The 17,047-nt window shown below is 40.4% G+C and overlaps 1 protein-coding gene across 1 annotated transcript; it reads left to right on the plus strand.

Moving 5' to 3' along the window:
- Positions 1-554: 554 nt before the first annotated feature.
- On the plus strand, positions 555-9,117 carry PRICKLE1 (prickle homolog 1 (Drosophila)). The gene is made up of 7 exons (XM_010076271.1): positions 555-686; positions 2,805-2,918; positions 3,729-3,866; positions 4,352-4,555; positions 5,105-5,291; positions 5,438-6,301; positions 8,261-9,117. The coding sequence occupies exons 1-7, from the start codon at positions 555-557 to the stop codon at positions 9,115-9,117; spliced, it is 2,496 nt and encodes an 831-aa protein (XP_010074573.1).
- Positions 9,118-17,047: the final 7,930 nt, after the last annotated feature.

Raw genomic sequence — 17,047 nt, forward strand, 5'->3', positions numbered from 1 at the left:
CCAGCAGACGCTCACTGTTCCGTAGCTACCTTGTGAAAACCAGAATGCTACTTGCACAACTGGCTTTCCCCAGCAATTTCTTTAGTTTTTGACAAACGGTTGTCATGTCTTTTGTGTTACTAGACTGGTGGTAGTAATGACTTCACGAAGAGCTCATGTAATTCCTTTTGTTAATATTTGCTCAATGAGTCTTTCCTAGATATGCCTATATATAACCTGTGATGTGAAACAAGCAGAAGTGTAAAAGATAACAAGTGTTAATATTGAAATACACTGTGGCTGCCAAATGTGGTAGAGTGTGTGTCTAGTTTTCTTTTTCGTGAGTAGTTTTATTTTTATAACTCTTTTGAGCACTTTTGAATTGCTTTAGCAAGTTGTAATGATGCTTCAATAATTTATTATTCTGGGCAACACAAGGAATACTGAACTGTTGTAAGATCATTTACACTGATAATTAGTTGTTGCATGTTCAAATGTATTAAAGCTCTGTTAATCTCTTCCTCCAGATCAATTGCTTGATGAGCTGCAGCTGAAAAATTTAACGCTCTACACTTATGCCACTGGAGATGGAGCCCAAAGCTAACAATCTCGTTTTTGGATGTCAGCGAAGCTCAACATCTGATGATGACTCTGGCTGTGCCTTGGAAGAATATGCCTGGGTCCCCCCTGGCCTCAGACCAGAGCAGGTACCAAGTGTGCTTCTGCAATTTTATAATAAGCCTTGTAAGGACTGTCTAAGGGAGTGATACCCTACAAGTATAATTGCCTCTACAAGTCTAATTATATATGTCTTATAATATATAAAACTTAAATTCATCTAGAACTCTTCATTTTTTGTTTTGTTTCCTATTTCAATAAGGCTATGCTTAGGGACAACACTGAGGAATTAGTTCCAAAAAAAAGTTCCAAGTCAAGATTTTTCAATAAATATGTGCGTCAGAGATATGTATTGTCAAGTCTAAAAGCAACACAGAAATTTGCTTTCTCTTTGAAATAAGTTACTGGGTTAAATTAAAGCTCAAGGCATACCTCATGGTATTGTGCTACTTGGCCAGTACTTCACTGCACTGGTACAATTCTTTAAACAGTGAGGCATTTCACACCTAGAACATGTATGTTACTATAGTGCACACAAATGAAAGTATTCTGTCACTGTGACAAGTAGTAATGTATTTTACACTTGTTTAAATACTTGTATGCCTGCCATTTGTTCATGCCAGGATTTCTCTTGTATTGTCTCTGGAGCTGACACTGGTGGGTTGGTTGGGCTGTTCCTTCCCCTCTCCCCTTTCTTCTTTATCTTTTATAACATCACAGTAGTGGAAATAAAAGCAAAATTATTGGTGAGCAAGTTGCTATGGGAGATCAAAACTAACCTCTCATGGTATTAATTTACTTGATAATGTTGCAACTGTGCTGAAGCTGTGTACTCGGTAATATCCAGAACTCGGACTTCAGTGTTAAGTGGACTAGTTCTAGGGAAATACAATAATTTCACTTTTTATCACTTAACCTTATATAAGAATCTTGATGAATTAAAGCTCAAGGCAAACAGCAAGCTAATGTTCTGCCAGAACAATTAAATGTCCTAAAATATCCTCATAATCCAGCTAGCTCAAACTCACTAAAGATTTTTTTTCTAAGAATGATGAATTATTTTGAAAACAGTGCAATAAACTTGAGAAAAGGCCACAAAGTATCTTTAAAGCTTCACTTCTCACTGCTTGTTGTTATCTTTTCCTGCAACTTCTTGAAATACAGTAAGTAGTAAGTGGGCTTACCGGAGACTTCTGATGTTTAAATTTTGCTTAAATGAAGACCAAATCATGTTTCATACAACGTTTCCCATATAATCTTGATTGCTTCCTGAGTCAAGTGACTGATTACTGCTTCTTTTTCATCTGTCTTGCACAGTAATAAGCTGTTGACCTGAGCATTATTTAAATCTGGATGGCAAGTAATATTTTTGCCAGTAGTTGGCTCTTATTTACAGCCCCAGGCCTTGTGACAAGCTGGAAACTGCATAGGAAAAACAATAAATCTGTAGCTGTTCCACAAAAATATTTTTTGCCATTGGGCTTTGTCATAGTGTTCATTACAGCTTTCCTGTCATAATTTTCTTCTGGGGAAAAAAAAAAAAGTGTAGATTGATAGGTGTGTACACTTAATATTGATTTCTTTATCAAAACCATGCAGCCCGTGAAGATTTCGTAGTTAATTTGCATCTGATTGAAATGTGGCTGGATCCAGCCTCCTCCCAAGGGAAGGATGTTTCCACCTTCTTACCAAAGCCCACATGGAAGCAATGAAAGCTGATGCTTTGGGTGAACCTGATCAGCAGGAGACTACAAAACAGCTTTTGTCTCAACAACGTGTAAAATGCAGAGAGTAAATTAGATTTGTTTATATAGTGGCTGTTTTCTGTAAAGCTTCATGCCTTGTGTGGTAAATTGCAGAGGGAAACTTGGAATTTCCACAGGGTTGTTGACCAGCCTTGAAGGGGGTGGGAATAATGAGAACGTTAAATGTGCATAATTTATGATACCCCTGTAATTGTCACTGCAAATTGCATTCCAGAAAAGCAATTCAGCAGCTGGGTGCTAGTTTTATCAGAGACAATTCAGGTTTGCTGAGCTGGTTCATCTGGGTCTCGTATTTTCAGCACAAACCCTGTCACAGGTCTAATGTAGTGTAATCTTCATCTTTCATAAATGAGACCTGAGACGAAACAGTAGCTGAGGGACGCTTGCAGTGCTTGGGTGATGTGTGTCCCTCGGTCTGAACTCTGTGTTCCTCCTGGTCAGGTCCAGCTGTATTTCGCCTGCTTGCCAGAGGAGAAGGTCCCTTATGTTAACAGCCCTGGAGAGAAACACCGAATTAAACAACTTCTCTATCAGCTGCCACCCCATGATAATGAGGTAAATAGAGTATTTAGGATGCACTGTCAGGGCTTATGTGGAGAATTACCTACCTGTATATTTATTACAAGGCTAAACCGTGGCCTGCAGTGGCATCTGACCTATAAAGCAGCACGGTGTGTACATGGAGTCCATTGTTTAGCTGTCCGGTTGGCTTGTGTGGAGATAAGAGCTGTCTGGAAGGACACTGCCTTTGCTTGTTAGGGAGGCTGGTGTCACTGCAATAAACTTAACAGTTGGGTTTATAGTGTTTGCAGCCACCCACCAATTACCAGGAACCTACAAATTCCTGGAATTGCATTGTAGCACACAAAAAGGATGCTTTGTGAGAGTAAAAGGTTTGCATCTCAGATATGCAGTGTAATTTGGAGTAGAAATTGAAATAACAAACAAGCTCTTTGTAAGGAGAAGGGGCGGGGGTGTCAATACTTAAGATCTTGTGTATACTGCAATACTTAGTTGTGGGCACTTAACCATAAATCTAAAGGACAATGTTATGGCTGATTTAGGTTCATTCTATTATTTTAGGATAGCAGCAGGTTTTGGTTAGGCTTTTTAAAAATCTTATTTCTTGCCTGGGCAACTTCTTAATTTAGTATGGTGGGTTTTTTCCCTGTAATGCAAAATCTCTCCCTGTACTACTTTTGTATTAAGCCATATTAGCTAAATATTAAGATGGCAGAGAAGACAAGTTGGAAAGTTTAATGATAATTGCCAGCATTCCTGATTAATTTCTTGCATATATGCACTTATTAATCTGTTACTTTAAAAGCTCAGTATCTAAAATAAGTTCTCCATTTTCACTGGAAGGTGAGATACTGCCAGTCTTTAAGTGAAGAAGAAAAGAAGGAACTGCAGATGTTCAGTTCTCAGCGCAAAAAGGAGGCACTTGGCCGAGGCACTATTAAACTACTCTCAAGAGCAGTGATGCATGCAGTTTGTGAACAGGTAATTCTACTGGTGCCACAACCCAGCTAGCAGTCTGAATAATGTAAAACTACACTATCTCAATATTATGTGTAAGCTTATTTCTGTCTATATCTGAACAACAAAAAGAAGAATATTTGTTGAAACTGCATATAAGTAGAAAGAAGGTAGTGCTTGCTTAACAAAACACAACCTTTAATACTAGGAATGAACTGAATCCTTGGTATATTTTCTACTCAAAAAATCCTGTTTCTGACTCCTACTAAAGTAACGACAAATGAAAAACAGGCATATGCATAAAAACATGATGATGTACAAAATAAACTTTAAAAAGTTTTGTTGATATGTAGAGTTCGTCTAGACCAAAATTGACAATATTTTTTTCGCTCTCGTCAGAATTTTGGAATAAAATCTGCATATTGGGTTTGGTGTTTTAACTTGGTTTAAATGCTAGAAGTTGGTAGGTTGGGATGGGAAGTGTGCTCACTTTCTGTTTTTGTTCCTAGTGTGGTACAAAAGTAAATGGCGGTGAAGTTGCAGTTTTTGCCTCGAGAGCTGGGCCTGGTGTGTGCTGGCATCCCTCGTGTTTTGTGTGCTTCACATGTAACGAGCTGCTCGTTGACCTTATCTACTTCTACCAAGATGGAAAAATTCACTGTGGCAGACACCATGCAGAACTTCTCAAACCTCGATGTTCAGCCTGTGATGAGGTATATAATTCACATTTTACAGCCAATTTACACAGCTGCTGTTGTTCAGTTAAGCTGCATTGCTCCCTTGGACAATCACTAACTTCCCATGCATTCACTTAAGAACAACTCTGGTGCCTAGATGTGGTCGAAAGCTAAGGGGTGTTTAATTTCTTGTCAAATTGTCAATACTGCAAGCAATGTAACGGTACTTAGAAAGCACATACCTGTTTGTATTTAGATTTGAATCTTGTAGATTGAATTAGAAAAAGGATCTGTACAAATATTCCAAAATATCATCCTGATAGCAGCTTCCTTAATTGTTGAGTTCTTATGTCCTTGTTTTATTTTTTGTTCTAAAAAGTACAGTTTTTCTTAATTCTTTCCTGGTTAAGGAAAGACAAGAACACTGCAGTTGCTATGGGAGATTGTTGTCTCTATATTTGTATTCAAAAGGCAGCTAAATAAAAAACTGTGTGAACTGCACAAATAGGATGTTTTCCTTGCTCTGAGTTGCAAGGTGAGGTTTTGTCTGCTTTAACTAGAAGTTTACTTTTAATCTCTGAACAGATCATTTTTGCTGATGAGTGTACAGAAGCTGAGGGTCGCCACTGGCACATGAAACACTTCTGTTGCCTCGAGTGTGAAACAATCCTGGGTGGACAGAGATACATCATGAAGGATGGGCGACCGTTCTGCTGTAACTGTTTTGAATCTCTTTATGCAGAATACTGTGAGACCTGTGGGGAACACATTGGTAAGTATGTCCTTTTTAAGCATTAAACTTAGAAATTAAGGAAAAGCCAAGGTACGAAATATTTTCACATTCCAGAAGTGTGGATTGTGCAGGTGATTTTTTTTTTTTTAGAGAAACCCAAAGCATTGCTTTTTCTCCCATTCTAGGTGTTGACCATGCTCAGATGACCTATGATGGACAGCACTGGCATGCCACAGAGACTTGCTTTTCTTGTGCTCAGTGCAAGACCTCTTTGCTTGGCTGCCCCTTCCTTCCAAAGCAAGGGCAGATTTACTGTTCAAAAACCTGCAGTTTGGGAGAAGATGTTCATGCTTCCGACTCTTCTGATTCTGCGTTTCAGTCTGCTCGATCCAGAGATTCCAGGAGGAGTGTCCGCATGGGAAAAAGCAGCCGGTCAGCTGACCAGTGCCGCCAGTCTCTCCTCCTGTCACCGGCCCTCAATTACAAATTTCCTGGCCTTTCAGGCAATGCTGATGATACTCTTTCTCGTAAACTGGATGATTTAAGCCTTTCAAGGGAAGAGGCAAGCTTTGCTAATGAAGACTTCTGGAAAGGAAGAGTAGAGCAAGAAATGCCTGAAGACCTTGAAGAATGGGCTGAACATGAAGACTACATGACTCAACTTCTTCTGAAGTTTGGTGATAAAAGCCTCTTCCAGCAACCTGCTGAAGTAGACATTAGATCTAGTGAACACTGGATTTCTGATAGCATGGTCAAGAGCAAATTGGACTTGAAAAAAAATAATCCAAGCCTAGCAAGTAAGAAGTATCAATCAGACATGTACTGGGCCCAGTCACAGGATGGCTTGGGTGACTCTGCATATGGCAGCCACCCAGGCCCTGCCAGCAGCAGGAAAATCCAGGAGCTAGACATGGAACACGGGGCGTCAGGGTACAAACATGAGCAAACACCGTGGTATGGTGGTTCACTCGAATGTTTGTCTGACCTGAAACAGCAAGAACAAAGTGTTCGAGACTCAATGGATTCTTTGGCTTTGTCTAACATAACAGGTAATGGGGGAAGAAAATAATGGTTTTGATGGGAGGTCAACCAAAGCATCCATCTTGAACTAAGACTTTTCATATCTGTGATTTCTAAAAAGCTTTAGTAGCAAGAGGTTCGTGTAAAGTAGGCAATAGCTTTTATCAAGCACATATTCTTCCACAAGATAGATTTCTGCTACTTAAATTCTATTTAAATTCTTCTCCTTTCAAGTTCTCTTTGCTTATAACAAAAAATACATAATGTTAAACACAGTAAGAATGGTCTTGAACTATGCATTTCTTCTATACAAACCACTGCTTTAAGCAAATTAAGATTTATATTTTCCGTGAGTACAAGAAGTTGCTTTACATACTAGGTTAACATTGAAGGTATCTGCAAAACACTTCAGGTAATTTCCTGATTTGCTTGTAAAAATATGCAGAAAATCTGAAAGGATGGTAAACTGCTTAGCCTTAGGAAATCAGGATTATGAGATTATCTTTCTCCATTGACTAAAGATACACTGATAATATACTTTTGTGAACATCATTGTCAAATGTGACTGAAATTAGCCACAGTGATAAGTCAGATACACAAATGTCTGTGCATGTGTGTGTTAACCATCCTTTCCTGTTTCCCTATCTGGCAGCTCGGAAAGCAAATGGGATCCTGGGCTCTATCAGGAGAGGGGTGGTCAGCAGGGTTAGGGAGGTGATTGTCCCTCTCTACTCGGCTCTTGTGAGGCCCAATCTGGTGTACTGTGTCCAGGTGTGGAGCCCTCAGCAAGAAAGACATAGAGATTTTGGAGAGGGTCCAGAGGAGGGCCACGAAGACGATCAGGGGGCTGGAGCACCTCCCCTATGAGGACAGGCTGACGGAGTTAGGCTTGTTCAGCCTGGGGAAGAGAAGGCTGCGGGGTGACCTCATTGCAGCCTTTCAATACCTGAAGGGAATCTACACCCAGGAGGGGAGTAAACTCTTTGAAAGGGCCGACAATAGCAGGACTAGGGGAAATGGATACAAGTTGAAGGAGGGAAGATTTAGGTTGGATGTTAGGGGGAAGTTCTTTACTAGGAGAGTGGTTAGGCCCTGGAACAGGCTGCCCAGGGAGGTTGTGGATGCCCCGTCCTTGGAGGTGTTCAAGGCCAGGTTGGACGGGGCCCTGGGCAACCTGATCTAGTAAATGTGTATTGTTTGGTGGCCCTGCCAGGCAGGGGGGTTGGAACTACATGATCCTTGAGGTCCCTTCCAACCCGGGTCATTCTATGATTCTATGGTCCTCTTCTCCATTCCTTTCCTCCTATAACCTGCATTATTGTATCTATTTGTGTAGCTCAGGCTCAACCACATGCTACATTGCCCAAGCAGTAATGAAGGAACTGAAGGGGGGGAGCACTTGGTTCAGGGGGCATGGGAAGATGAAGAACTGGAGGCATTGCATCTGCAAACGTCACAGGGCAGATGACACTGCTGGTTGTGGTAATGAAGGGTCATTGGGCACAAACCTGAAGTAAACCAGGCTGGCTTACTGCTGATGATTTTTGGAGGGTAAGGATCCTTCTTTATGTGGCAGTAAGCCTGGCTTTCCTGTAGCAACATCTGTAAGACTGAATTTAGCAATACCAGAAATGTGAAATATTTAGCCTTAAAAGTGGCAAGCACGGACTGTAGAATAATTTTAAGTAAATCTTTTTTCTTCGAGGCTTAGCTGTATGCATGTAAGAGCTGTTTAAAAATTTTAAACTCATTAAACAACTTCTACTCTTGATGCCCTAATGTTAGCTAATTCCTTGGTACTTAGAGCTAATACTTAAATATTTAAGTCAAAACAAAGTTTATTCTTATATGAAGCTAGTCCTTTTGGTAATAGTTCCAAAAAACATACGGTCTGCTTTACCAAAAATAAATGTTTAATATTTTGTTACAATACTTATTTCTGGTAGTCCTCTCATTTTCTTTTCCTTCTTTCTCCATTCCCACTGCAGGGGCGTCAATGGATGGAGAAGCCAAGCCACGGCCATCTCTCTACTCTTTGCAAACTTTCCAAGAACTGGAGGTAGAGGACTGTGAGAAAATGAGTAACATGGGAACTCTGAATTCTTCCATGCTCCACCGGAGCACAGAGTCCTTGAAGAGTCTGAGCTCAGAGTTGTGTCAGGAAAAGGTCTTACCAGAGGAAAAGCCAGTGCATATGCCTGTACTAAGAAGATCTAAATCCCAGTCTAGACCACAGCAAGTGAAGTTTTCAGATGATGTTATTGATAATGGAAGTTACGAGAATGTTGAAATACGTCAGCCTCCAATGAGTGAAAGGACTCGTAGGCGTGTTTACCATTTTGAAGAGCGTGGAAATCGGCCTTCTCATCATCGTAGAAGAAGTAGGAAGTCTCGTTCAGATAATGCACTTAACTTGGCCGCAGAAAGAAGATGCTCTCCAAGAGAGAGATTTCGTTACTACTCCCCTCAGGATCATGAAAAATTTATCCAAAATAGAAGCTCACGTGAGCTTCGGGCATATATTCAAAATGCGGAGCTGTATGGACAATATGCCCATACTAGGTCTGACTATGCACTGCGGAACCAGGTGGTTGACAAATTTTTTGGATTGTATGGTGAGGAAGATGACGGCTGGTGTTCAACTTCCTCCTCATCATCCGATTCTGAAGAGGAAGGATATTTTCTAGGACAGCCAATTCCACAGCCACGATCACTGAGATATCCATACTATACAGATGACCTTTCTGGTCCAACTACTGCGTTATCTAGTTCTCAATTTGGACAAAGGACAACCAAATCAAAGAAGAAGAGGGGACACAAAGGAAAAAATTGCATCATTTCTTAATTTGCTTTAACAGGTGGGAAGACCAGTCAACTCTGTAGCTACAGTACAGAACCACATCTTTTTATATTAATAATTGTACTTAGGCAAGTTGCTAAGGTTCTTAATGCTTTGCCAGTGTAAATGATAACCCTGCCAGAGTTTACATTGTACAAGTTAACATTCAGAAATGTCACCATGCCAAATAATGGTCTGCTCAGATATTGATAGGTTTTCATATTATGTTTTAGCTGTCAAAATACTCTTATTGCAGTTCTTGATACAGACTTTTTGTAGACATTTTATTTTATGCTTGCTAGTCACCTACGTTGAATTATCTGAGAGGATTCAACAAAGATCAATAAATAAAATTGTCAATCCTGTGCTGTAGCTATACCCACACAGGGTGATCTTTGACTTTTTCCTCTTACCGCCAAGAGAAGGGCTCTGTACTGTGCCCTTTCTTCATTGATACAGCTCACTCTTCTTCCTTCAAGTTTCCCTTAAAAAACTGTATTTTTTTTTTTTATTTGGGAAAATGCTCCTTTTCCAAAGAGTCCACTATTAAGGAGGAAAAAATCAGAACTGAAATGATTCAGGCCTTGAGGTATCCTAAGCAGTGGTAAACAGTTTATGCATTTAACTTTCATGTTTTTCCCTCCCCTCAATTTTTTTTTAAGAATTCCATCCCTCTGTAAGGTTGTGGTTTGGTTTTTTGGGGTTTTTTGGTGGGTTTTTTTGGTGCCTGTTTAAAGGAAGATATTAATTCAGCTGCTGGAATTAGACTTAGCCGCCAATGAGTGGTGATGTTTTTTATGCTGTGCCCCCCACCCATCCAACAATGAAAGAGAGAGGTACAACTGCTGGCGTCCTTTGCTCAGGCATGTAACCACATTTAAGTCAACGAATTACTTACATAACAAATACTTTCATAAGAGCTTAAAGGATTAGGCTCCAGAATTGTGTCTTTTCAAATGCATTATCCAGGTTTTAAAATATATTAGCTACAATTCTAACTCAAAACACATTGATATTTATAATGTAGTCTTTCATAGGCTTAAGTGTATTCATAATTTAACAGTGCAAATACTAATGTACATACTGTACAGTTAAAATTTTAAAAGCTGAATATTTTTATATCCCTGAATTTGAAGAAGTTTGTTACAATATCAAACTAGATTTGTTAGAGGTTTCACAGCAGCGTTACGGATGAAATATTGCTTGTATTTTAGTCAGGGGTTTTAAATTTAAAAATATTGAAAAATGTTTAGTGCAAAACAGCTTAATTTTGTCTACTAGGTATTAAAAGCTCTGTATGCATGGTGGGGCTATGTAAATACTCTCTAAACTATGGCCCTCTTAATCTTGCAAGTGTTATTTATGGGTCAAGCAAAATGTAAACTATATAAATGTAAAAACCACAGAAGCCTGGAATATGAATATATCAGTACAACAAATACACAATTCCTGTGGATGTGGATTTTTTTTTTATTGTTATTATTATTCCTGTCCTGTCCCCAAAATAGTTTCTGGAGTTTGCCTACATAAAGAAAAAAGAGATACTGGATAGTTCTAGAAGGCAACCTGGCAAAAAACTATAAACTAGTGGGTAATCTCAAAATTTATTTTGAACTACTCATATGTGGGGCTGGAGCTATTTTAAGTTATAATAAACTTCCAATGTTTTAAATAAAGGTCAGGAATTTGTTACTTGAAGTAAGAGTGGCACTCACCAATTAAGATAGCAAATACTAAAGCAGTTGGATTTCTGACCACATGAAGAAAGGTAATTAATGAAGTAATAGATACTTCTTACCAAAAAGCCTGGTAAATTGAACGAAGCTTGTCATTCTTGAGGATGTAGAAGTTTTGGAATAAAAGCATCTAGAAGTAAGGGATGGAATGGACACAGGTATTGGCTTACAACAAAGAAAATTAAGCTATTCCTAAAGCTAAATCAAGCTAGCAGTTACTTGCTTCTATTTTTCAGGGTAAAATAAGCAAAAGATCCTTTACTCCCAGAGGTGGTATTCACCCTATAAGTCACTTTTCTAGTACAAACAAATCTTGTGTACATTAAAGCTGATCAAAGTAGTATCATGCTACAGCGCATGGGCCAATGGACGGCCTGGGGATGCTTCCAGCTGGCAGGCTGCCGTGGTGGCTTAGGCAGGATTTACTTTCCTAGCAGCCAAATGCCTGTTGTGCTTGAGTATATGATGACCACCAGACTGCCAGGACTTAGAGGAGTGGAGGAGAGATGTTGACTTGCTCAAAGAATGATCGGGGCCTTCCATTCTTACCTGCATTTCCAATAAGGGGAACCAGGAGCCTCAGAAATTAAACACTCTGCTTGCTACTGCTGTGTCCTGTGTGGAGCCAGTAGCTGTCTCATGGAGAAATGTCTCCTGGCAGTAGTTCTTCTGATCTTACATTATCTCCTGAGATCCAGCGTTAAGTACTCTCCCAAAGTGCAATGTCTTATGGAGTATTAGATAATAAAAATTTTCCCTAGTTTGTTAGTAGCTTTCTTAATACTTTTTTAAAAAACAAAACCAAACCAAACTATCCAACACAGGTTTCTAAAGCATGTCACTTAATTACAACTATCGTCAGAGTTAACTTTCACATTACATCCCTCTAAACTTTAAAATAAATGAGTTGAATGATGTGTCTCTTCCCTGTGCCCTTATACGAAACCCAAAGATAACTTAGGGCTAAAGGTGTCGTTGCTGGGGCACTGTGACCTATCTGCTCCTGTGAGGGCTCTGGGTATGCCAAAATGAGTGATGTAAATAATGACACTTTCCCCTCACACCACCATGGTTTATACTGTTATTTTTCAGCTGGAAGCTTTGGCAGTGGCTTGGTCTTTCCTTGTCCTCAGTTCTACCTGGAAAAAATTTAGAGGCACGTTTGTCTGTGCAAGGGGGTAATAAACCTCCTGTACATAGTGCTGCTCTCCCCCTAAACAGCAGCAATTATTCCAGCCCAAAGCAGGAGCTCTGACCCGTTTTCCCTCAAGACCAGGCTCAGCCAGGGAAGGTGTGGTTGCGCAGCACACTGCACAGGGGAGCCACGCTCCAACGCTGGTGCCTTCCAGTGACTGAGCAGCTTGTTCAGAGCTAGTTCAGATACCTCTGCTCTGAGACACATACATCTCCCTTACCTATACTGGGCCGCGGGACCACAAGTAAGTAACAGCATTAGAAAACATTAAGAATGCTTTGTTTTGCTAAGGAATGGACTGCTAAGAAACATTCGTGTCAGGGGAAGGATAACAGGTACTTGAAACAATGCTTAATGAAAGAGGGGCTAACTTGTATTTTTATCCACTTTATAATTTATACAATAAGTTTAAAGAGAACTATACAACTTTCTTTTGTTTTTTTCAGCTAGACAGAAATGATTTCTACTTCATTATTTTTTACCACTTCTGAAGGGAAATTTTTCTAATTGTTTCTTCCATCTTACATGTAAAGAGACTGGTATGGGATTTAGTGTCTGCTACCAGCACAAGACTCAGATACAGTCACTAATGCTGTAAATTCTATTTCGCATTATTAGAAGTAGTACCTGTATTCCAAATGGAGCTTATACCCTGTGGTAGGCACCTAAGCATCACACAGCCGCTCACTCAATACCCCCAGTGGGATGGGGGAGAGAACCAGAAGGGTAAAAGTAAGAAAACTCATGGGTTGAGATAAAGACAGTTTAGTAAATTAAAAAAAAAAAAAACAAAAAAAACCCAACCCCAAACAACCTCCCCCACACTGATACAAAAGCCCCAGTTGCTCACCACCAGCCAAGCGATACCCAGACAGTCCCTGAGCAATAGCAGCCCTGGCAAACTTCCTCCAGCCCCACCCCGATTTTATTACTGAGCATGATGTCATATGGTCTGGGATATCCGTTTGGTCAGTTGGGGTCAGCTGTCCCAGCTGTGTCCCCTCCAAAACTGCCCACCCCCAGCCTGCTCACTAGCGGGCAATGTGAGAAGCAGAAAAGACTTTGACGCTGTGTAAGTGCTGCTCTGCAATAGCTACACCTGCGTGTTATCAACACCATTTTCATCACAAATCCAAAGCACAGCACCACAGTACCAGCTACTATGAAGCTCTATCCCAGCCAGACCCAGTACAACCTTCATGATGGCAAGAAATATTAGGGCAATGCATTATCCTCCTCATCAGAAGAAGAAACCCTGCACAGACAACGGGGTCACAAGGAACTGGTCCTGCTCTGGTACACAGCATTAGCTCCTTTCATATACATAGCGGTTTCATTGCTGATTTTCACCCTAACGGCTTACATTGTCACTCAAAGCTGCCAGCTCACCCAGTGAGGTTACAGATCCATTCAGAACCACTCAAGCCTTGGCTGGTAGCACTGAATTTCCATGCTCCTTCCCTTCCTCTTCCTCTTCCCTTTTTATTCTTTTATGAGCATCTGCACATTAATGAGCACTAGGAATAAGTTCTTTTTTCAGGAGCTCTTAAGGTGATGATGAAAAATTCATCCAGCACAGCTGGTTCCTTCCACCAATGCTCTTCCTAACCTTTCCAGAAGCCCCACTGAGGCTGTCCATGAGACCAACTGATATGAAATAAACCCAAAGTATAAAAAAAAGCCATGCTTCTTTGCTTAAATTGAGGGATTAGCATAGTATTTTACTTATATCAACAGAAACCATATACCACAAAAAGTTAAATGTGAACATTCAACATAATGACAAGTATTAAACAGAAAACCAATTACCTGTCACTCATGAATATGAATTAAACCCTTCCCAGAAACAGGACTTACAAAAAAAATTACAAAGGTGTCCTAGCTCATGAGTAAAATTTAATCAATTAAAAAATAAAGTCAGATTAAGCTAAGGACAACCTAACAAACTTTTGAAAGATCTATTAGCTAATCTAAAACACCCAGAAATATTGGCTGATGGGTTGGGCTCAAAGAGATAGAGTAAATGAGGTTGCATCAGGCTGGCAGCCAGTCACCAGTGGGGCTCCCCAGGGCTCAGGTTTAGGGCCAGCGCTCTTTAATGTGGATAGACTAGAGAGCTGGGCAATCACCAACCATATGAAATTTAAAAAGAGCAAGTGCTGGATTCTCTACCTGGGACGGGGCAATCCTGGTTATAAATACAAATTGAGGGATGAGAGGTTGCAGGCTCGCCCCGCAGAAAGAGACCTGGGAGTCTGGGTTGATGGCAAGTTGAACATGAACCAACAGTGTGCCCTGGCAGCCAAAAGGGCCAACCGTGTCCTGGGGTGCATCAAGCACAGCGTAGCTGGCCAGTCAAAGGAGGTGACTGTCCCACTCTACACGACACTAGTGTGGACCCACCTTGCGTCCAGTGTGCAGTTTTGGGTACCTCAATATAAGAACATCATCAAACTATTAAGGGTGTGTCCAGAGGAGGGTGACCAAAATGGTGAAAGGCCTCGAGGGCAAGACTCATGACGTCACTTGGCTTGTTCAGCTTGGAGAAGGCTGAGGGGTGCCCTCATCAGAGTCTGCACCTTCCTCATGGGGGGCTGCAGCAGGAGACACGCTCATCTCCTCTCTCTGGTGACCAGCAATAGGGCCCAAGGAAACGGAATGCAGCTGCATCAAGGGAAGTTCAGATTGGACTTTAGGAAAAAGTTCTTCACTGAGAAGGTGGTTGGTGATTGGAACAGGCTCCCCAGGAAAGCGGTCATGGCATCAGGCCTGTCAGAGTTCTAAGACAATGGTCTTAGTCATATGGTTTAGCTTCAGGTAGCCCTGCGAGGAGCAGGGAGTTGTACTCAGTGATTCTTATGGCTCCCTTCCAACTTGAGATATTCTATGATTCTATGATTGTAAGCTTAATTCTTATTTACAGAAAAACACTTGAAAAATCAGATACTTCTATCAGAGTAAATATAATTGGGTTCCTAACAAAGGAGACTCCTAAAAAACTGTACAGTAATAATGGACGTTTTTAATCAAAAATATATTAAACATGATTTCAGTATTTTTTTTCATTAGCATTTCTAATGCAAGGCGGAAACTCTGATGTAACACACTTGAAGGCTCTCAGTCCTGTAGGCAAGTAGTGAAGTGCTGTTGTTACGCTTCTGCCTCAGAGAAGACTTTGCCTGTGGTTTCATGACTGATCTCTGCAAACCAGGATGCTGCCAGAAGGGGTGGGTCAGGTCTAACTACAGCGCGACAACAGGGTGCCTCTCTTCCCTTCTCTCCTTCCCCAAATTAGCATCCTGTAGGATCCACGAGTTGATTCCCACTCACTGTGCAGCCACACAATCACAGATGCCAACAAGGTAAGTTGCAGGACATCTCCTTTGAGTAATGTGAACCCTTAGAAACCAACCAAAGCCAACTGCAAACCACACCCTACTGACATCAAAACTAATCCGGTATCTCAGGAATCTGATGTAAAACATTTAATATAGCATATCAAGATTCATATGTGTAAGATACCGTGTACTGTACATACAGTACCCTGTACATGCAAAGTCACTGCTATTTCATTTGCTTTTCTGTCCACCATTCTGATGAAGTCTAAGAAGATATCTTGGCTGAATTCACTTTTTCATATAAAAATGCTGTGGACTTTGGAAACGGTAAGCTTTAGTCACTAGTCCTTTTACAGAGTTTCACATGTTACTAAACGCAGATGTATACAAAACAATCATGCTTATACTTACTTCTGTGATTGACTCAAATTATCCCTTTTCTAAAACGTTCATAAAAACCAGTACCTTGTTAAATGTAAAGCTGTTCACAATCCAATAGTGAGGATACTGCCAATGAATACTAAATATTTTTTATCTCTGAAAAGTAATCATGTAGCACTGGCAGCCTCTTGACTCTCCTCAACCACTGTTCCCCAACTATAAGTCGCTCTCTTGGGTGAAAAGTGGCTCCAGACATTACCCAGAATCACCTGTGTTTGAAATGATGATGAATTTGGGGCCTTAGGTTCAACTTCACACCACACCTAATCCAAAGCAACTTGGAGTTACTAAGGAAACGGTCCTGCTCGCTTTCCGTGCCCCACCTTGTCACCCCAAATTCCTGCTCCTTCTTGATGTTGGAACTAAAGATTACGCACTGCCTCTTAATTGTTAAAACTGATGGATGAAAAGTGGTGAGAAGGTGTAAGGGGGGAGAAGGAGAGAGTAGGCAAGGGACCTTCCCCTGCTCAGTGGCTGCCTGCAGATATACTCTGCAAGGTGTAGTCAAAAACATAACAAAGGAAATGTTTAGCTGCAAATATTAACAAGAAATTGAGTTCATCCTACGTAATACTGTTTAATGACTCGTGATATGGAAAATACCAAAATAAAAGGCATTTGCAGATCCTGCAATTAGAGCAAAAATACAGCACATCTTGTATCAGGTAGTTAAGAGTTGCTCTGGCAGTCAGAGACTAGAGAAAACCTCTAGTGTGATTTTATAGAATGTATCTGAAGTTTAAAAATTAAAGTATAATAAATAATTTAAATCATAGTTGCAAACAATTTTGCAAGTCTTCCCTTCCTATAGTATGTTTGAAAACAAGACATATTTCTGCATAGGTTGAGGAATGAAGAGCTGCTTCTTGCTATTTTAATAAAAAATACAGTGTTTGAAGTTACACTTATAAACATCAAAACGTAAGTGTATGTACATCAGACTAAACATTTTTTCCTAGATAACTGTGTAAAGGTTTGAAAAATAGTTTGCCACTTTACAGTATTTTTGAGAAGAACATCCTTTCAAAGGAATATACGTCAACAAATACAGGTAAGAATACAATTGTGGAGACCACAGTGAACAAGAAGATATAGCCATCTGAGCTACTATGGAGGAGCGCAGGCCTTGGGTTCAAATCTTCAACAAGATCTCTTCTTTCCCCACAAAAAGCAGATTTAGATATCATGGCATACACAAGGCAGAGGATCTAAGTGTATTTTTGTCC

This window comes from Pterocles gutturalis, unplaced genomic scaffold (assembly GCF_000699245.1).
Source record: "Pterocles gutturalis isolate BGI_N339 unplaced genomic scaffold, ASM69924v1 scaffold19353, whole genome shotgun sequence".
Taxonomy (NCBI): domain Eukaryota; kingdom Metazoa; phylum Chordata; class Aves; order Pterocliformes; family Pteroclidae; genus Pterocles; species Pterocles gutturalis.